Below are 21,994 nucleotides of genomic sequence, written 5' to 3'. Positions count from 1 at the left end.
CATCCGTGTCGAGGATCCTGGCAACACATCTTACTACCTTGACAAATAGTGATGGACAATGCAGATGCATAGAAAGACACCCCTTTCTCAGATTTCACCTTAGCGAGGCCAAGGGAACGAAATCTGGATGATCGACCGAGAGACATTTAGCACCCCGCTTCTAATGTTCTCCTTGATGTGCTAGCGCAACCCATTTGTAGATATGGTTTGATAACTAGAACATCAAGTAAAAGGTCAGACTTCGGAAGCTTAAGAATCCATAAGGAATAACTACGGAGGCAGATCCTGCGAGATCCTTATGGGAAAGTGGCCAATGTTCTTCAATCGAGATTGAGGGAGTCCCAGATTAGGGGGTGTCCGGATGGCCGGACTATACCTTCAGCCGGACTCCTGGATTATGAAGATACAAGATTGAAGACTTCGTCCCGTGTCCGGAAGGGATTTTCCTTGGCGTGGAAGGCAAGCTTGGCGATATGGATATGCAGATCTCCTACCATTGTAACCGACTTTGTGTAACCCTAACCCTCTCCGGTGTCTATATAAACCGGAGGGTTTTAGTCCGTAGGACAACATAGAGAACAACAATCATACCATAGGCTACCTTCGAGGGTTTAGCCTCTCTAATCTCGTGGTAGATCTACTCTTGTACTACCCATATCATCAATATTAATCAAGCAGGACGTAGGGTTTTACCTCCATCAAGAGGGCCCGAACCTAGGTAAAACTTCGTGTCCCTTGCCTCCTGTTACCATCCGGCCTAGATGCACAGTTCGGGACCCCCTACCCGAGATCCGCCGGTTTTGACACCGACAGAGATACTACAATAATAGGTCTTCCGGCTGGATGTGTTGGTCACGACATCCACTTTACCGGTTATCGAGAGACCAATATTATAGTTCTTGGAAAATGCTCCAACCATCATATCTGCCTGAGATTCAGATCTGGTTGGTGTCAGGATATTCCAGCCTCATCGAGTCTAGAAAGGAAAAATGAAGGTTTGCAACACAAATCGATGAGACGACGTTGCGAGATTCTCGGGGGAATGAACTACGGCAGTAAGCTCCAAAACATGAGCCAGTTCTGCTACAAGCATGTGAACACGCTGTCCTAGACAAGCATGGTCACCTGGTAGTCTTAAAATGAAACACTACCGAGTTCAGGGGGAACCATCAATGAGGATATCGAAGTCCTTGCGTAGGTCTAACTCTTAAGAAGAAACTTCTTCTCCTTGAACAACTCAATCAGTGGCTTGGTGTGCTAGGGATATGTATAGAATGTAGATGACCAGTCTATCAGACTATAGAATACTTCGCACATGCATGATTGACTTGGGATGATTCCAGAGGAAGCAAAAACAAACTTTCTCGAATTCACGGCGGCAACTTACATCAGATGCACATGAATTAGAGGAAGTCACATCTTTCATCCAAACATATGCTTCATGAACGAAACACAAAGAAATGCTTACACAAGTTTCCAACGCTAGCTTGATGTCCAACAGAATCATGGACAAGATAAAGATGTTGTCGATGGCTCAACAACAATTTATCAAGATTTCCATAAAATGGAATTCCACAACTATGTGAACAAGGTGTTAGCATTGGCCAGACCCAAAGATATAATGGTGTATGCTCGAGGAAACAACCACAAGTAAGACAACATTACGAGCATCATTGGTTCTGATTTGATTTGATGATAGCCCATACTCTAATCAAGGTTTGGACAAGACGATAGATTCAACAACCGATCATGAGGAACAATTGATGAAGATATCATCTCTCTTCAACACACACACAACACAAAGATATCCCTTCAGAAAGAACCAAATTCGGCAAAGCCTTTTATCTTCCAACTCTCCAAGTTGTTGTCTAGGTCAACGAACTAGCTCAGGGATATCCAACACAGATTTTTGGCGAAAGAGTGGTTTATTGGAAAACCAACTTGATCACGAACTCAACATATCGGTCAGGTGACAACCTGGTAACACTTCCGAGAAGATTTTCAGAAAATCATGAACCACCGATATGTCTCTAAGCTCGAGAACAATCTTGCTTTTCAAGGCAAGAAGACATGATCAGAAGGGTAAGGGATTCAATCCTAACTCAAAGATCAAAGAGTGCACCAGAAATAAGGACAAGATAGCACGATCAATCCTAGAATAGTGATTCGATAACCAACATGCTAAGAATGATATTAATGTCCATTAACTACCAAGAAACTAGTTGCTAGGAGTATTGACTTCACACATCATGGTTCACTTGTCGGTACTCTGGTTGCAACAACACGGAACCGAGGAGGGAATGATGATGGCGAGAAGTATCACTGCGTCAAGAGTGCATAAGAGATGGTGCAATTCTCATGGCAATCCTGACATAAAGGGGGTAATACTCCAGGATAGAATAGAGCAAAAGCTGGATTGGCATTTGATCTGCAGAACAGAACACAACTACTTTGACCCAATCCTAGATATGGACGAGGTACTGGAGTTTGTTTCTCCTAGTCATTCCGGAATAGAATGGCTTGACGGACCACTAGAGTAATAGGCATCGATAAACATGATTGCCAGCTACTCCTTACTATCAATTGATAGCCGAGGGCCAGAAAACAACTAAAGAGGGACAACTCAAAGGAACATACGATTTTCTGAGTTCTGGATGCCTGGATTAGTATGCCGAACAAATTCAACATATTTCTTCCGGATAACCCATGCAGAGAGGTAGGATTGGCAGAGTCACAATATAAAATGGGGAACTCATCAAGAGCCCTCCTGTTGTGATCTTTTGGTCCAACAAACTTCTGCCATAAGTGGTTCATAGTATTTGGAAGAAGGAAATACCACAGACCTCGAGGACTAATGCGAAGGTTACTAATATCCTAAAGGAACTAGCAACACTATCAACATGAGGCAAGTAGAGTGAATCTCGGGTTCAAGAACCCGGGAATAGAATACCTACTACTAAATGGCATCACGGGATGCTTTCGAGAATGGTGGCCAAAATCATCACACTAGAACACCAAACATGGCTAGATGACTAGATGGTTTCATAAGGCACCTAGGGTCATAATAGTAGCTCCAACATATACGCTGAGGCAACGGAGTACCTCACAGACCGTGTAGTGTGCTTAATCTGGCCCAAAAGGACATCGGGAACGGAAAGAAAGGATTTGCAACTGCATCAGACTATGTAGAGACCTGGGATGACTCGGACAGCATAACGGCTGTAAATGCACAAAATGATTTGAGAAATCATGCAAAATGGTGGCATAACCACTCAACAACATAATATCCAGGTTCCGAGATCAACTGTCAACACACAGAAATAGTAGGAACTGAACTAAGAATTGAATCCATCAATCCTATAAGTCTATGGATTAGTAACACGTCATCCTGATAGATAGATTAGAAGGCCTAGTTCTTAAACCCCGTAGAAGAGAAGAGGATGACTCAGATCAGAAGGCCATAAGGTAAAGGAGTAAAAAGAGCCTTACGTTCCCTTTCACAATCAATTCCCCTACATAACTAAAGCATTTCTAGACACAACTTCGACCAGTTTGGCTTGGTAATCCTACAGGCAGTCAGGCTCTGATAACAAAGCTGTCAGGACCCCGATTCCAAGTCACATCGATCTAGCCGGTAACACCTCATATCACTTTGCGGCCTCACGCACGGTATTCCCACGGGTGTCGCCTTACCATGGCCCGGGACTGTTTGCGCCTTTTGGCTCATGTATATGATAGTGTCGCTAGCATCCATATGACAGAGAACCCGGGCCGACATGACTAGTCGTGAACCCAAAGTGGCACTAACTTATGGGGACAGGCATACAGGAATCAACATCGAGCATGTCGGTCAGCAGCGTGCGAATCCGGGCTGTAGCACTGGGCTAACAGGACTCCGGTGAACTGGGCTGTAGCAGGCTAGGCAGGACTCCGGAGGTCACCGCGTGACATTTCCCCGAAGGGACAGACACAGGAACGAAGTGAATCACATGCCGGCCAGTCAAGTGTTCCGGAGCAGTAGTGCTGGGCTAGCAGGACTCCGGTGAACCGGGCTGTAGCGGACTACTATGGCTCATGGAAGCACAAGACTACATTTCCCCATAAGAGAGGCTACCAAGGATAAACCACTAGGTTGTCGGATCCCACACATACCAAGCATTTCAATCATACACACAATATGCTCAATATGTGCAATACAACATGGCATCACAACAAGACTCTACGACTCAGAGTATTTATTCATTAGGCTCCGAGGAGCAAGATAATACAAACATGGGTCTCATGACCCAACATTCAGAGCATACAAGTCAAACACATGTGGAAGCTTAACATGTCTGAGTACAGACATCTACAAATGAAAAAGGCTGAGAAGCCTGACTATCTATCAGATCCTGCCGAGGACACAGGATCGTAGCTGAGGTATCAAGTTAAATGTCGAAGTCCACACGGAACTACTAGCGAGACTGAAGTGTCTCTGCAAAACATAAATTAAGCAAACGTGAGTACAAAAGTACTCAGCAAGACTTACATCAGAACTAGCTACATATGCATCAGTATCAACAAGGGGGGTGGTGGAGTTTGACTGCAGCAAGCCAGCTTTGACTCAGTGGCTAACCTGAACTACGACTGCAAGCAACTCTTTTGAGGTAGCGCACATGAGTCCACATATTCACCATTCAATACACCACTATGGATCCGCTCCCGTCTCCCTACGAGAAGGCCATCCATAGCACTCACACTTATCTTGCGAGTTTTAGAGTATCCACTTTCACTTGTCTATGAACTGTTATAGGCAACCCAGAAGTCCATTACCGCGGACACGGCTATTCGAATAGATGATGTTAACCCTGCAGGGGTGTACTTCTTCACACACGCTCTCACCACTTACCGCCGTTTACACGACATGTACTCGTCAACCTTCAAGCGGAAGCCCAATGAGGGTGTCGGCCACGGCCTACCTAAACACTCAAGTCTCTAGTCCAGGTTTATCGCCTATCCAGGTTCCATCCACAGGGAGTCCGGCCGAGGTTTCCACATACGGCCCCGAACGATGTGAACAGGGTTCCCGAGACACCAAACGGGTGCCCGGTACACCATGCCACGATGTATCTACCGCATCATAGCCCACCCCTAGGGTCAGCGCTACACACGGCCGCCAACACATATCCTATAAACACGAGAAACTAGTTGCAACTCCTGGACAGAGGACAAGGGTGATCAAGAAGCCGAGAGGGTCCATTGGTTTCGGGCCCAATGCGTGGTAGTAACTATTTCATGGATCATAAACACAGAACTCAGTTCCTAAGGACGGCTTCAATGAGACAACCCACCATGTACTCCTACATGGCCTCTCACCGCTACCTTTACCAAATCATGTTCACACACTTAGCTCTCAACAGTAGGACATGTTTACACACCTCCGATTCATCCCCGATGAATTAGACCTGACTCAACTCTAAGCAGTAGCAGGCATGACAAACAAACATGAATGAGTAGGCACATCAGGGCTCAAACAACTCCTACTCATGCTAGAGGGTTTCATCTATTTACTGTGGCAATGATAGGTCATGCAGAGGAAAAGGGTTTAACTACCGCAGCATGTAACAGTTGAATCGTTGTTGTCCTAATGCAGTAAAAGAGAGCAGGAGCGAGAGAGTGGGATTGTATCGGAATGAACAAGGGGGTTTTTCTTGCCTGGCACTTCTGAAGATATCATTGGGTCTTCATCAGTGTCAACGATCACAGCGTCGGTACAACGTCTATCGAGAGGGGACAACCACCAGCAATAGAAAAGAACACAATCAATGGATATGCGACAATATGATGCATGATAATGACATGGCAATATGCTGTGATTTGAGCTAATGCATCTAGTTATGATTTAAATGAAGTTGGTGTGAATACAAGATTCAAATTCCAACTCCATATATGATTATTTAAATGCCCTTTATTTGTTTTGTCCAAAACAGAGGACAAATATTGTTCAAACATGCATGAAATGGTACAGATGGATTCCTTGAATTTTTCTGATAATTTTTCATATATAATTTATCTTATTTGGAGTTACAGTTGAATTTCTATGATTTTTGGAAGTTTAGGGGATTTTCTGAAAATAAATAAATCATTTAGATTTATTTAAAATACAGAAAAGCATTACTGCGTCAGCCTTGCATCATGCTGACGTCATCTGGTCAAGAGACGTGGTCCAGGCCAAACCTGACCAGTGGGACCCACTGGCCAGTAGTTAGTTAACTAACTAAAGTTAGTTAGTGTTAAACTAATACTAATCCTAGTTTAATTAGTGGCCTGGGGCCCACATGTCAGTGACCCGGGGAGTCAAACTGGGCCCACCTAGTCAACGGTTAGCGGGGTCAAACCCGCCGGCGACTCGACGCCGGCGAGGCCCGAGACGGTGGCGCGGCTCGGAAAACGCCCACAGGGCACGGGCGAGGCTGTTCTTGGGCTCGTTGGAGAGCTCTTGCAGGCGCGCATCTAGTGGGGGTGGAGGCCGGGTCTATCATGGCCGGAGCCAACGGCGGCGAGCTCCAAGGCGGCGGCCGGAGTTCGGCCATGTGCGGGGTTTGGGCTACGGCGTGCAATCGCGGGAACTGAGGCGCTAGCGAGGCACTACGCGATGCGGCAAGCATGTTGGGTAGCACGAGATGACCAAATGGTCGCCGGAGCGACGCCGGCGACAAGCTCGAGCGGAGACGAGCTTCGGCCATGGTGGAACTAAGGCCTAGAGGGTGCAAACGCGTGGGAAAGAAGAGGGGAAAAGCGGCGGAGCTCACAGGGAGGTCGATGAGCAGATCAGTGGGCTCGGGGGCGACTGGAGCGAGGCAAATCGATGAACGGCGTCCGGCAGGTACCGAGGTTGAAGATGACCCGGTGGCGGCGATGCAGGGCCTCCGGCGAAGCGTGGCTCGGTGGGGAGGGCGAGGGCATCGCGGCGGAGCTTCTGGACATGTCGAAGAGGCGAGGGGGAGGCGGTGGCCGCGGTGGTGCACGTCGGCGGCGGCGAGCGCGTTCGGGGAGAGAGCAGAGAAGGGGGGAAGCCATGGGAGAGTGAGAAAAGTGAGAGGGGGACGAGGGAGAGTGGCACTCGTAGACGGCGTCCTGGGTGTCGACAGAAGCAGGAGGTGGCCGGCGTGTGGCTGCGGGCGTCGGGCACGCGCCTCTCGTCCTCCTGGCGAGAGGAGGGGGATGACTGGCAGCAGCCAGTGGGCTGGGCCGAGCTGGGCCAGGCCAGGGCGACAGGTAAGCTCTAACTCTCTATCTCTCTCTCTCTCTCTTTTCTATTTTCTTTTTCTATTTTCTGCAAATGTTTTGGCTTTTAAATAAAATGCCAGAGCATTTTCAAAAATCATGAGCTTGCTTGTGGGCACTGTTTGGAATATTTCCAACAGTAACCATTTCAGCTCATGAGTATTTGGACATTTAAAATATTTATAAAATTTAAATGTCCAACTCAAATACATAATGGGTTAATTCAAAAATCCAGGAATGGCCTATAAATATGTTCATCATTTTTGTCAGAGGTTTTCACCTTTATCAAAAATCATGAACATTTCCAGATGGCATTTTGGATTCACTGAAAATATTTTTAAGTTGAACCTATTTGATTTGGTTCTGGTGCTAGGGTTTGAACAGCCCCCATTTTAACTTTTCAAGAATTAAACATGATGCCATGATGATCAAGCAAGGTCAAGCAAAGGCTAAGCCAGGGCTGTGACAGATCTTTACGTCTCGAAAATTTCGAGACTCCTCGTCATGTCTGTGATCATATCTGGGACTCTGAACTACCTTCGGTACATCAAAACACAAAAACTCATAATACCGATCGTCACAGAACTTTAAGCGTGAGGACCCTATGGGTTAGAGAACTATGCAGACATGACCGAGACATGTCTCCAGTCAATAACCAATAGCGGAACCTGGATGCTCATATTGGTTCCTACATATTCTACGAAGATCTTTATCGGTCAAACCGCATAACAATATACGTCGTTCCCTTTGTCATCAGTATGTTACTTGCCTGAGATTTGATCGTCGTTATCTCAATACCTAGTTCAATCTCGTTACCGGCAAGTCTCTTTTACTCGTTCTGTAATGCATCATCCCGCAACTAACTCATTAGTCACATTGCTTGCAAGGCTTATAGCGATGTGCATTACCGAGAGGGCCCAAAGATACCTCTCCGACAATCGGAGTGACAAATCCTATTCTTGATCTATGCCAACTCCACGAACACCATCAGAGACACCTGTTGTGACATTTGATAGCACACAAAGTGTTCCTTCGGTATTCGGGAGTTGCATAATCTCATAGTCATAGGAACATGTATAAGTCATGAAGAAATAAATAGTAGTAAACTTAAACGATCAAGTGCTAAGCTAACGAAATGGATCAAGTCAATCACATCATTCTCCTAATGATGTGATCTCGTTGATCAAATGACAACTCATGTCTATGGCTAGGAAACTCAACCATCTTTGATCAATGAGCTAGTCAAGTAGAGGCATACTACTGACACTATTTTTGTCTATGTATTCACACATGTATTATGTTTCCGGTTAATACAATTCTAGCATGAATATCAAACATTTATCATGATATGAGGAAATAAATAATAACTTTATTATTGCCTCTAGGGCATATTTCCTTCATAATTCACTCAGATTTACCATCCCATATAGCAAGGCGAATAATAAGAGTAAGTCGGTATGGTGATCAATCCATTCCGCACCCAAATCATTACCTAGTATATGGTTTAGCGAATCTCGCATTCTAACACTCGGTCTTCCTCACGAGCATTGCATATTTCTCTTGTCGACGAACTAAGTTCGGAAAAATCCATTGATTCTACAAGCCAAACAAACATCTATTGTTCCTTCACAACTCTAAGGTTTTGCGCAAAATCCTATAAGATCATTTGTTGTTAAAGTCGTAACTTCTTCTAGGGTTTTTCCTTCAGCAAGAGTGTGCTTGCTTCTTGGCAGGTCCTGAGGCATGTGGGTTATGGCCCATCACATCACTTGCAAACCTTGAAATCATCATCGGGGGCAACCGATCATTATTCCAACATCCAGCTTCCGAGCATTCTTAAATCCATCCAATTGTACTATCTCCCTTCCTTCTATTTGTACCAAACCAAGACGTGATTACTCAGACTCATCATGGAGTTACAATTGTTCCATATTACCAACATTATACCTCCTTTATATCCAATAGTACTTCATCTCTTCATATTCTTGGGGTATCCCACATATCGAGATAAAACTTATACTTATGAAGTCCACTCCATGGAACATCATTATCCTTTCTAGGTGTCAAGTGTCCTCACAGGGAACTACCACCCTTGAATGCACAAATTCATCCATAGACCATATTTCTCATATCCTCAAAAATGGTCAAAATCTTTCTTCATAGAGTAACTCCTCATAAAATCAAATTAGTTCCAATGATGTTAACTTTATTGATTCTCAATTTAATACAATCTCCTGCCCTTCCATTACATGCCTCAACTCAACACCTCAATATAAAAGAAAGGTTCCCACTACTACTACTATATTTCTTTTGTTGCAAACTCAACTATTTAGCACAAGCCTCCTTCTCTTTGGGACAATCTCTGGCAAAGTGCCCTGCTTCATTTCAACCGAAACATATTACTTCTGACAAGTCTCGAGGTTTCCTTGTGATTTCAAAGCCTCCTTGGGTCCTCGGCATCCTTTTTGGGCAACTGCTGAAGTAGTGCCCTGACTCCTTGCACTTGAAACAGGTGATATGACTCAGGTCCTTCCTGGAATCCAATCTATTTCTCTTCTTGGACTTTTTCGTTCCAATCAGGGCTTCTATTTCATGTGGGTCATACTCTACTTCCTCTGTCGGGAATTCTACTAGGTCCCCATTCAGACAATTTTGGGAGATGTGTCCTTCTTCTCCACATGAATAGCATGACTTGATGCAGGGTTTAATTGGGTCTTCTTTGGGTGTGTCCTCCACCTCTTCCTTCATCACAGGTTCTTCCAAAATTTCCATGAGGGCTCCTTTCATTGCTTCTTTCTTTTGCTGTATGGTTCTTTGTACCATGGGGGTAAATGTGACACTGAGCAGGGTAGTGGGTAGTCCCTTCACACAAGAAACAAGTTACCTACCTAGTGGGGCATTCTTCCTCTGGGTGACTTTCTTCACAATGAGGGCATTCATCCTTGTGTTCTTTATGGTTGTGTCCTATTGCTCCACAGAGCTTGCATGCACAAGGTTTCTTCATATCATTTCCATAAGGCTTCAACTTCTGGGACACAAGTCGAGACCTTTGCAGAGTCAACTTAAATTCTTTCCAAGTGGTTACTCCTTGCCATCCATTGATGGTTTGGTACATCCTCCACCAAGTAGCAGCACCTCTTTCAAAGCACTGAAGAGCATGTTGGGCCATATCCTTTCCGGCTATAGTGTCATTCTCCATATGATCTTCCATGTTCTGAATCCATAGGTCTGTCTCCAATTGACTTATCGGTCCAGAAAATATGAGTTCATCTCCATTCATCCTCTATTGGGTCCAAGGGTTTTGGGGTGAGAGAGAGAGATAGGGAGGGATACACACAATACAAACAATAGTTTTGAAAGGATAGATTTTTTTGGTGGCTATCGAAAAAACATCAAACAAATGACAGCTCACAAACGTCACATCTAATGTAGGTATATAATAGGGGTTTAGTCTTCTAAAGGTCAAATAAATCTTCAAAATCGCCAAACTCTTCAAGTCTTGTTCATGTCTCCGATGGATTCTTCCGATCGTGTTTGTCCTTCTCAAGTTCTTTTGCCAGATCCTCTCTATTGACAAAAAGTTTCTCGTGACGTCCTTTAATATTCTGGAGTTGCATTCGAAACTTCTGGGTTTCAACATCCTTGGCATGAACCTTGGTCCTACTATCCTTCAATTTGCTCCAGTATCTCGAGGTTTTGCTCCCCCAGCTTGGCTACTTTCAGCTTCTCGGTCCTGAGTTCTTCACGAAATGCTTCCTTGCCAAATACGGCTTCCTGCAGGTCCATCTTAAACTTCTTGATGTAATACTCCAGATCCTGGTGATACACCGGCTAAGGTTAAAACTTCATCTTTTGCTGATAGGTGCTCCATTATCCCTTTTGTCATCCAATCCTTCCGAAGAAACGTATGCTTAACTCAGCATGGTGACAATAGCATAAGCGGGCGATAACATCATTGATATCCATGTTTATGCCCATATCTTTGCCATGAGCTATCATACCATAGTTGGTATCTCCTGCCTTAGGGTTTTCTTGACAAAACTTCGAGTTTTAACGCTTCATGTTCCGGTATTTCTCCGACACACCTTGATCTCGGGTATTGACACCTTCCATAGTCCGACAAGTTCCATAAGGGCAGCCTTCCTAGGTCATACCAATCTGGAAATTCTTCAAAGCCTTCAAATTTCCCTAGTCTTCAGAGTCTTCAACCATCGTAGTTTCATTATTATAATGCTCGGTAAAATCCTCTTCATTCCAAAGTGGTCTTAGTTGTCTGATATCTTGTACTTCTTGGAGTGATCTCATTAGTCGAATGTTCGTGTGGTAAAAAAGGGGAAAAGGGTATAGTGTAACTAAAAGGGAATATTTGATAAAGCTTAGAAAAGAAGAGAGGTAGAAGATCTTTTTGAAAATAAGGTTTTAGAAAAAATCTTTCATATGGGCTTGCCAGTTTCTAGGGGTCACGTCCTACAGTCAACATGTGCTCTGATACCATCTTGTAGCGAACCGACCCGAATGGATCAAGTCTCTGTGCTTAAGTGTCATCCCTGGATCGGTATGCTGACACACACAATACTCAAGGATTTATAACAGAGGTAAATCACATGTATAAAGTAACATAAATACTATTATCTCAATCCATATAGCGGAAGTAACAACAATGTTGTGGATTCCCATCAACACCAACGACAAAGTTGAGTGTAGAAATCGTAACCCTAACGTATCACTTACTCATCATAAGATAATTCTGCAACATGAGATGTTGCAGCCATGTAGGTTAGTACATTGAATGTACTGGCAAATTCACACCATAGGATAAAAATGAGAATGGCTATCTCTATATGCATATTTGGCTCGTGGAGGCTCAAAGTTTAGTTTTTCATAAAGCTAATTTTTCCCTACAACAAACAAATATATTTTATTTAACTACAAAGATGGTTGAAAAATTATTGAGAAGGTTCCTCCAACTCAATCCCAAAATAATCAATTATAACCCAACAAATTAATTAAGTAAAGTGATGAGATCAAATCAATAATTCAAGTACCGGATACTCAAGATGTTCATAACCGGGGACACGGCTAACCATGATTAGTTTGTACACTCTGCAGAGGTTTGCGCACTTTTCCCCACAAGACTCGATCTCATCCGTTGGTTTTCTCGCACTACATGGTGTTTGAGAAATGGAAGACCGAGACACAGTCTTTCAGAAGCATTTACTCTTTACTCTGGGTAGACAGTTACACCTACTTTCTCCTACATCTGCTAGCCTACCACTGAAAGAGGTCACGCAATATACTCAACTATGCCAGAGCCCATAATGGCTTGTGGCTGCACAAGGGAGTTTCTAGCATGAATAATCTTATGATCCCTATGAGCCTGGGTGGCGAACCATAGGATGATCACACGGGTACTCCGGGATATCCTAGGACAACACTGGATTCTCCAGGTGCCCACAACCAATCCACCCAGATGTGTATTTAAGTAGCCACCTTAAGTTAACCCTTAATTAACAATCCCCACATCTGTCAGGGATAAACTCAACCAATCCACGTCTACGAGCATAGCATAGCAGTATAAGCATAACGTAGAAGTAACTCCCAGAGTTTGATAATAAAAGGGCCATAGGTTCTACTTCATCATCTACTTCCCAAAATACCCACATGTTACACATCCTACTCATGCAATGTTTGAGGGTTGGAACTAATGCATAAAAACTGGGTATGAAAAATATGATCAAAGTGTGCACTTGCCTTGTACTGTTAATGAAGATGATTCACACTCATAACTCCTGATAGTTCTACTCGTCACACTCCAGTTAATATATCGTAAGCAAGCAATTGCATACATAAGCACTCATGCAAAAGAATCGAAGAAAATATCTTAGAGAACTTGCAAAAAACAGACAAATAACTCTCGCAACAGAAAACAATTTCTAACAGTACCAAAATTGGATGAATTTGGTCTTATCAGAAATTTTAGGTCAAGAGCTTCGATTTGCGAAAAGAATCAACTAAATCAGAGTTACGAAACTCAAATTATGATCAAAAAAAGTTTGAATATTAATCTGAACAAATTTCAAAATTTCAAAATTTCAAAAAGTTGATGTGACAGATTCACTGGATATGTGAAAACAAAACAAAACTATAGGCGTTGGTTTCATCTAATTTGGATGAATAGGTAAAAAGTTATGGCTATTTAAAAAATCAGGACCAAGCTGTTTTACGGACGAAAAATAGGTATGGCTAAAAGAATTATAGGTCTAATATATAAATACAGAGACTAATTGGTAATCTAATTATTCTACTATACTAGTCTAGAAATAATAAACTACGAAAGTATAAAAAGAATAAAAACGAAGAAAGATACCTTTATAAGGTAGAAGAAAGACGACTTCAAAGAGAGAAGGCAATTTTCAGAAGTCCCGTCGGAGAGGAGAAACATATTTTTATTTAATGAATCTAGTCAAACCAAAATATTAATTTAATCCTAATCGAATGAGAAAGATACCTTTGACTAAACATAGATGAAAATAAACGAAACAGGGAGAAAACCGAAACGCCTCGCACGGGCCTAAAGGCCATCGGCCGGCCCCGCGTGTACGATCTTCAGCTTTTTTGCCAAAGGAAGAAAGAACAAAAAAATCTAGGAAGAAAAAGGCTGGCTAGGCCTGGCCCATTTAGGAGAAAAAAAAGATGAGGTGCCCACTGTGACTATGCTACGCGTTTGGGCGACAAATAATTATGGGCCGTATGTATAGTTTTTTTTTGAAAATAGAAATAGAAGGAAAAGCAAATAAAGAAAATAAAATAAACTTTTATATAGACATATTATATATCAAAATTTTCAGAAAACTATTTTCTACAGCATGAACAGTTTTCTAGTACCAAATAAAATCCACAAAAAATTTAAATAAAGCAGAGAGTGCTACTGATGCAATAAAACCCAATAAAAATCATTTTAAAAATACCAAAATGATTTAAAATTTATTTCTCTCCAATTTTTTGATGTAGAGAATCATTTTACCCTATTTTGCATTTATTTTATTTTTGGAGAAAAATAATTTGAATAAAACCCAAATAACTCCAAATTGAAAATAATTTTAAAAGGACTTTAAATTTGATTATTTTAAACTACCAAATCATATTTCATATTTTTTGAAGAAGTCATTTTATCTTCTCTCATGAAAATCATTGAGTTGCTTAAAGTTTATGAATTTGAAATATTTTCAAATGAAATTCAAATCTTTTCAACAACCCTTTTCATTTATTTAAATGGAAGAAGTCATGTCATCTTCTCTCTAGGGTTTTGTGATGAAATAAATTTGAATTCTTGGAGATCAGAAAGCAAAGTGAAAGATTTGGGAAGTCATTTTATTCCCTCTCATTTAACTTTAAAAAAGTTTCAAATTTCACTCAATTTCACACAAGCAACCATAGCACAATCAAACAATCAATCAAATCTATTTATTTAATATAACATTCCAAAATTTAGAATTTTGAAATGTTACAAATACAAACTACATACGGAGCAAAATGAGTGAATCTAAACTGTAAAATATGCCTATATACATCCATATGTGGATGTATTGAAATCTCTAGAAGGGGTTGTATTTAGAAGCGGAGGGAGTATATGTTGATCATTTTAGACCTTATTAACCGGCTTGAACTTTAGTTTGTTTTATTTTTGTGAAAGGCTTGAAGTTTTGTTGACGAGCCATAGCTGCATATTTTGTTGCTTTGCGCTTTAGTTTCAAGCTACATTTTGTAGAACATGAGTCATGCATGGGACGAAGGTGTCCAAAGTCCAAACTCGGCTAGTGCAGCTGCCTGCACGTTCTGACGTTCACAAGGCACCAAAGCGCAGGCGGCAAACTTTGCTCGTTTATTATCTCGCCGGTCCAAGATGGGCGGCAAGTTCTAGACGCTGGACGAAGACCCACCGAATTCCATTTCCGGCTCCCAACCTCCTCTGCCCGATTCCTGTAAGTTTCCTGCCAAAATCATCCCAATTCTCTCAATGCCAAGCAACACCATGTGGTGGGGGTCGCTGCGGCTGCTGCTGCTGCTCGCGGCGGCGGTGGCGGCTGCTGCTGAGCCGGCGTCGACGCTCACCGGCCCGTCGCGGCCGGTGACGGTGGCGCTGCGGAAAGACAGGGGCCACGCGGTGGACCTGCCGGACACGGACCCCCGGGTGCAGCGCCGGGCCACGGGCTGGGCTCCCGAGCAAATCACCGTCGCGCTCTCCGCCGCTCCCACCTCTGCCTGGGTCTCCTGGATCACCGGTAGTAAGCTGCTCACCGGACTCTGATTCTTGGATTGGATGGCATTGATTCTTGGTTCCGCAGGCGAATTCCAGATGGGCGGCACCGTCAAGCCGCTGAACCCCGGCACGGTCGCCAGCGTCGTGCGCTACGGGCTCGCCGCCGATTCTTTGGTTCACGAGGCCACCGGCGACGCGCTCGTGTACAGCCAGCTCTACCCCTTCGAGGGCCTCCAGAACTACACCTCCGGCATCATCCACCACGTCCGCCTCCAAGGTGACCGCCGTCGTTCGTTGATCCCCTGTTCCACAATCATTTTTTTGCAATTTTTTTGGGAGTGCAATGAAATATAAAAATCTGCATGCAGGGCTTGAGCCTGCGACGAAGTACTACTACCAGTGCGGCGACCCGGGCATCCCGGGGGCGATGAGCGCCGTCCACGCGTTCCGGACGATGCCGGCGGTGGGGCCGCGGAGCTACCCGGGGAGGATCGCCGTGGTGGGAGACCTCGGGCTCACGTACAACACCACCTCGACCGTGGACCACATGGTCAGCAACCGGCCCGACCTGGTCCTCCTCGTCGGCGACGTGTGCTACGCCAACATGTACCTCACCAACGGCACCGGAGCGGACTGCTACTCGTGCGCGTTCGGCAAGTCGACGCCCATCCACGAGACGTACCAGCCGCGCTGGGACTACTGGGGAAGGTACATGGAGGCGGTGACGTCGGGCACGCCGATGATGGTGGTGGAAGGGAACCATGAGATAGAGGAGCAGATCGGCAACAAGACGTTCGCGGCCTACCGCTCCCGGTTCGCGTTCCCGTCGACGGAGAGCGGCTCCTTCTCCCCCTTCTACTACTCGTTCGACGCCGGCGGGATCCATTTCATCATGCTCGCCGCCTACGCCGATTACAGCAGGTCAGGGGAGCAGTACAGATGGCTGGTGAAGGACCTGGCGAAGGTGGACAGGGCGGTGACCCCCTGGCTGGTCGCCGGCTGGCACGCGCCATGGTACACCACCTACAAGGCTCACTACAGGGAGGTGGAGTGCATGAGAGTGGCCATGGAGGAGCTGCTCTACTCCCACGGCCTCGACATCGCCTTCACCGGCCATGTATCGATCACACCCTCTGGACATTGGCAAAGCAGCCGAGAGTGAAGAGTGATCAGTTGCTTGCTGTGATGCAGGTGCACGCGTACGAGCGCTCCAACCGGGTGTTCAACTACACGCTGGACCCGTGCGGCGCGGTGCACATCTCGGTGGGCGACGGCGGGAACCGGGAGAAGATGGCCACCACCCACGCCGACGAGCCGGGGCACTGCCCGGACCCGCGGCCCAAGCCCAACGCCTTCATCGGCGGCTTCTGCGCCTTCAACTTCACGTCCGGCCCGGCCGCCGGCAGGTTCTGCTGGGACCGGCAGCCGGACTACAGCGCCTACCGGGAGAGCAGCTTCGGCCACGGCATCCTCGAGGTACGTACGTACGAGGAAAACAAGATCCAAGAGAATTCTGACCAGCTAGATATATGGTTCGTCTGGCCGATGTGAGACGACGCAATGTGTTCTCATGCAGGTGAAGAACGAGACGCACGCTCTGTGGAGATGGCACAGGAACCAGGACCACTACGGAAGCGCCGGAGATGAGATTTACATTGTCCGGGAGCCGCACAGGTGCTTGCACAAGCACAACTCAACCAGGCCGGCACACGGTCGACAAAACACCACACGGGAATCGGGAGGTTAACTGCTGTACTGCTGGAGTAGATCGCGCGGTGTAATGGCAACTTTATAGACGGTTCGCCCAAGCGTGGAAATAAAAAGAAATACAGTAGCAACTAAAACATGGATTCATGTTTGTTTTTTAACACAGTACAGACGCAAGCGCTCATATAAACGCGCATACACTCACCCCTATGAACGCACACACGCACACCCTACCCCTATGAGCACCTCCGAGAGACTGAGCCGGCATATCATCTTGAGATTTTACGAAGTCACCGTAGGCGCCTCGTAGTCGACGGGAACGTCTCCTCCCACTGAAAGCGTATCGCCGGAATTCCTGAAATAAATCCAGGATAAATGCGAGCACCAGGATTTGAACCCTGGTGGATTAAGGATACCACTGTCCACCTAACCATCTCAACCATAAGTTGGTTTGGACATGGATTCATGTAGGGCAGTGCTAGGCGCCGCCAGACGGCCCAAATTTCGAACGGTCGCATGCTAGCCCCCCGACACCAGTAGCACCGGCCGTTGGATCTAGCCAAAAAAAAAAACCCGGTTCGCGAAGCTCCCCACCCCACCCCCCAATCTCGCGCAGCTAACCCTGTGTCGCCACGCTCACCCTCCACATGTGCCCGCCCGCGCTCGTCCTTGGTTTCGTGCTCACTGGCAACATGTCTTTCTCCTGTCACCGGTTGGCTGTAGTTCGTAGCAATGGTTGTAGGAAAACACCAGCGCTTGCAGCTTTGCGCGTGTATGGTTGTAGCTTGTGCAAGATATAGTGGTAGCATTCTCCGACAAAAAAGGCATCGATGGTTGCAGCTCCCATGAGCATAGTTGTAGCAGCACCGATTCCAGTCGCCCCGTCACCGCCGCGAATAGTGGTAACAATAGATGTTACCGGTATTAGCTTCTCGGAAGACAGTTGCAGCTTTTTTCTCTGGTCACCGGTGCGCGCAGCACCACGGGTTGCAGCTCCGTGCACCATCATTATAGCTTTTTCAGAATACTGTTGTAGCTTTTTTCTCTGGTCGCCGGTCGCAGCTCGTCGTCGCGCCCCAACCCAGCATCGAGCATTTGCTGGTTGCAACAAAACTCTCGCCGATTGCAGCAAAAAAAATCGTCGGTTCCAGCAACTTGGAGATTGATCGCCACCATAAATGTAGCAATTTTCATCGTTGGTTTTAGCAAATCCAGTGCAGGTTCTAGCAAAAACAACATGCCGCCGTCGTCGCTTCTGGCCAGTTGTAGAAAAAAAGATGGACGGTTCCAGCATTCGGTGTGGTTGGTTGTGGCAAAAAAGTTTGTCGGTTGTAGCTCCCACCCTGGCCGGCTCCAGCACCGGTGGTGCACAGCTTATAGCACCCCCGTGCCTTGGCACCCGCGCCAGCAATGGCCGATCCGATGCTAGTGGTAGGGCGCGATAACCCACAAGTATAGGGGATCGCAATAGTTTTCGATAAGTAAGAGTGTCGAACCCAACGAGGAGCTAAAGGTAGAAAAAATATTCTCTCAAGTTCTATCGACCACCGATACAACTCTACGCACGCTTGACGTTCGCTTTACCTAGAACAAGTATGAAACTAGAAGTACTTTGTAGGTGTTGTTGGATAGGTTTGCAGGATAATAAAGAGTACGTAAATAAAAAGTAGGGGCTGTTTAGATAAAGAAACAATAAAGTAAATATAGCGAGTGTGGAAAAGTGGTGGTAGGAGTTGCGAAATTGTCCCTAAGCAATTGACTACTTTACTAGACCGATAGCAAGTATTATGTGGGAGAGGCCACTGCTAGCATGTCATCCCTGTCTTGGAATTCTATGCACTTATGATTAGAACTATTAGCAAGCATCCGCAACTAGTAATGTTCATTAAGGTAAAACCCAACCATAGCATTAAGATATATTGGTCCCCCTTCAATCCCGTATGCATCAATTTCTATGCTAGGTTGAAGCTTCTGTCACTCTTGCCCTCCAATACATAGTCTTATCAACATACAACTAACCCTAGGGTGTGATCCACACGCGCAATCATATGATGGTCACAAAAGGACAGCAACATAACCACAAGAAAATTAAATCAATCATAGCAATTCATCAACCACCGATAGGACAACGAAAATCTACTCAGACATCATAGGATGGCAACACATCATTGGATAATAGTATGAAGCAGAAAGCACCATGTTCAAGTAGAGGGTACAACAGGTTGCGGGAGAGTGGACCGCTGTAGATAGAGGAGGGAATGTGATGGAGATGTTGATGAAGATGGCGGAGGTGTTGGTGTAGATCGCGGTGATGATGATGGCCCCCGGCGGCGTTCCGGCGCCACCGGAAGCGAGGGGGAGAGAGCCCCCCTCCTTCTTCTTCTTCCTTGACCTTCTACCTAGATGGGAGAAGGGTTTACCCTCTGGTCCTTGGCCTCCATGGCATGGGAGGGGCGAGAGCCCCTCCGAGATTGGATCTGTCTCTCTGTCTCTCTCTGTTTCTGCGTTTCCAGATTCTTCCCTTTCACCGTTTCTTATATTCCCGGAGATCCGTAACTCCGAATTGGGCTGAAATTTTGACACGATCTCTACCCGGATATTAGCTTTCTTGCGGCGAAAGAAGGGTACCAACCGCCTTACGGGTGGCCCATGAGGGTCAGGGGCGCGCCTGGGGGGGGGGGGCAGGCGCGCCCTCCTGCCTCGTGGCCACCTCGGGCACCGTCTCGCGTGGATATTTCTTCCCAAAAATCATATATATTCCAAAAAAATCTCCGGCAGTTTTTATCCCGTTTGGACTCTGTTTGATATGGATATTCTGCGAAACAAAAAACATGCAACAAACAGGAACTGACACTGGGCACTGGATCAATATGTTAGTCCCTAAAATAGTATAAAAAGTTGCCAAAAGTATATGAAAGTTGTAGAATATTGGCATGGAACAATCAAAAATTATAGATACGAAGGAGACGTATCAGGATGGCGCGCGGTTGCTAGGACAACTTGCGGCCAAGTCGCGGCACCGGTCTGGCCATGAACAAGCGGCGAGGAGGTGTCCCCGTGGAGAAGAGGGAACAGAGGAGAAAAGGGGATTGCGTCCGCTGCGGAGGAGTGGAGGAGACTATATGCATGAAAGATAAGGCTGATGTCAGTGCGCGGACCCACCCGCCTACGTGGACGGAGTGGCGGTGGACTGGAACAAGAAGATGAAAGACAGTGGCACGACATGACATGATCATGCTGGGGAATGCGTGCTGTCTTTGGGAGTTTTAGGTTGGGAGACAGAAGTTAACAAGGGTTTGGGCCCCTTGTGCTGGGTTGTGCAATGAACACTAGGCCCAAAGAAAACCTTTAAAAGTAACACTAAAGAAAAATTCCGGGCCCTGGGGGCCTAGGGTGTGGCTCCCCCTCTGCTTTCACTTCACACCAATACTACACCTAGTGGCTTGAAGGATCAAGAAAGTAGCATAGGGGACAAATCATACATTATGAGAGGATTTACAACACGCAGGGCGGGGGCATAAGGATTCTAGGTGATAACCCACAAGTATAGGGGATCGCAACAGTTTTCGAGGGTAGAGTATTCAACCCAAATTTATTGATTCGACACAAGGGGAGCCAAGAATATTCTCAAGTATTAGCAGCTGAGTTGTCAATTCAACCACACCTGGAAACTTAATATCTGCAGCAAAGTATTTCGTAGCAAAGTAATATGATAGTAGTGGTAACGATAGCAAAAGGTAACAGTAGCAAAAGTAGTGTTTTTGGTATTTTGTAATGACGATAGCAATAGCAACGGAAAAGTAAATAAGCGAAGAACAATATATGGAAAGCTCGTAGGCAATGGATCAGTGATGGAGAATTATGCCGGATGCGGTTCATCATGTAACAGTCATAACCTAGGGTGACACAGAACTAGCTCCAATTCATCAATGTAATGTAGGCATGTATTCCGAATATAGTCATACGTGCTTATGGAAAAGAACTTGCATGACATCTTATGTCCTACCCTCCCGTGGAAGCAGGGTCCTAATGGAAACTAAGGGATATTAAGGCCTCCTTTTAATAGAGTACCGGAACAAAGCATTAGCACATAGTGAATACATGAACTCCTCAAACTATGGTCATCACCGGTAAGTATCCCGATTATTGTCACTTCGGGGTTAACGGATCTTAACACATAATAGGTGACTATAGACTTGCAAGATAGGATCAAGAACTCTCATATATTGATGAAAACATAATAGGTTCAGATCTGAAATCATGGCACTCGGGTCCTAGTGACCAGCATTAAGCATAGCAAAGTCATAGCAACATCAATCTCAGAACATAGTGGATACCAGGGATCAAACCCTAACAAAACTAACTCGATTACATGATAGATCTCATCCAACCCATCACCGTCCAGCAAGCCTACGATGGAATTACTCACGCACGACGGTGAGCATCATGAAATTGGTGATGGAGGATGGTTGATGATGACGATGGCGACGGATTCCCCGCTCCGGAGTCCCGAATGGACTCCAGATCAGCCCTCCCGAGAGGTTTAGGGCTTGGCGGCGGCTCCGTATTGTAAAACGTGATGAATTGTTCTCTCTATTTTTTCTCTCCTAAAGCAAATATATAGAGTTGGACTTGAGGTCGGAGGAGCTCCAGGGGGCCCACGAGGTAGGGGGGCGCGCCCTAGGGGGGCAGGCGCGCCTCCCACCCTCGTGGACAGGTGGTGGGCCCCCTGGTCTTCATCTTTTGCTAGGATTTTTTATT

The 21,994-nt window shown here is 45.6% G+C and overlaps 1 protein-coding gene across 1 annotated transcript; it reads left to right on the top strand.

Moving 5' to 3' along the window:
- Positions 1 to 15,160: 15,160 nt before the first annotated feature.
- Positions 15,161 to 17,397, top strand: LOC125556467 (purple acid phosphatase 15-like). Its single transcript, XM_048719197.1, has 5 exons — positions 15,161 to 15,548; positions 15,612 to 15,803; positions 15,895 to 16,643; positions 16,718 to 17,002; positions 17,103 to 17,397. The coding sequence occupies exons 1-5, from the start codon at positions 15,284 to 15,286 to the stop codon at positions 17,271 to 17,273; spliced, it is 1,662 nt and encodes a 553-aa protein (XP_048575154.1). The 5' UTR covers positions 15,161 to 15,283; the 3' UTR covers positions 17,274 to 17,397.
- The last annotated feature ends 4,597 nt before the right edge of the window (positions 17,398 to 21,994 follow it).

Source organism: Triticum urartu, chromosome 5 (assembly GCF_003073215.2).
Source record: "Triticum urartu cultivar G1812 chromosome 5, Tu2.1, whole genome shotgun sequence".
Lineage (NCBI taxonomy): Eukaryota > Viridiplantae > Streptophyta > Magnoliopsida > Poales > Poaceae > Triticum > Triticum urartu.
The sequence above is the reverse complement of the archived record's forward strand: the minus strand, read 5'-3'. Positions and strand labels throughout refer to the sequence as shown.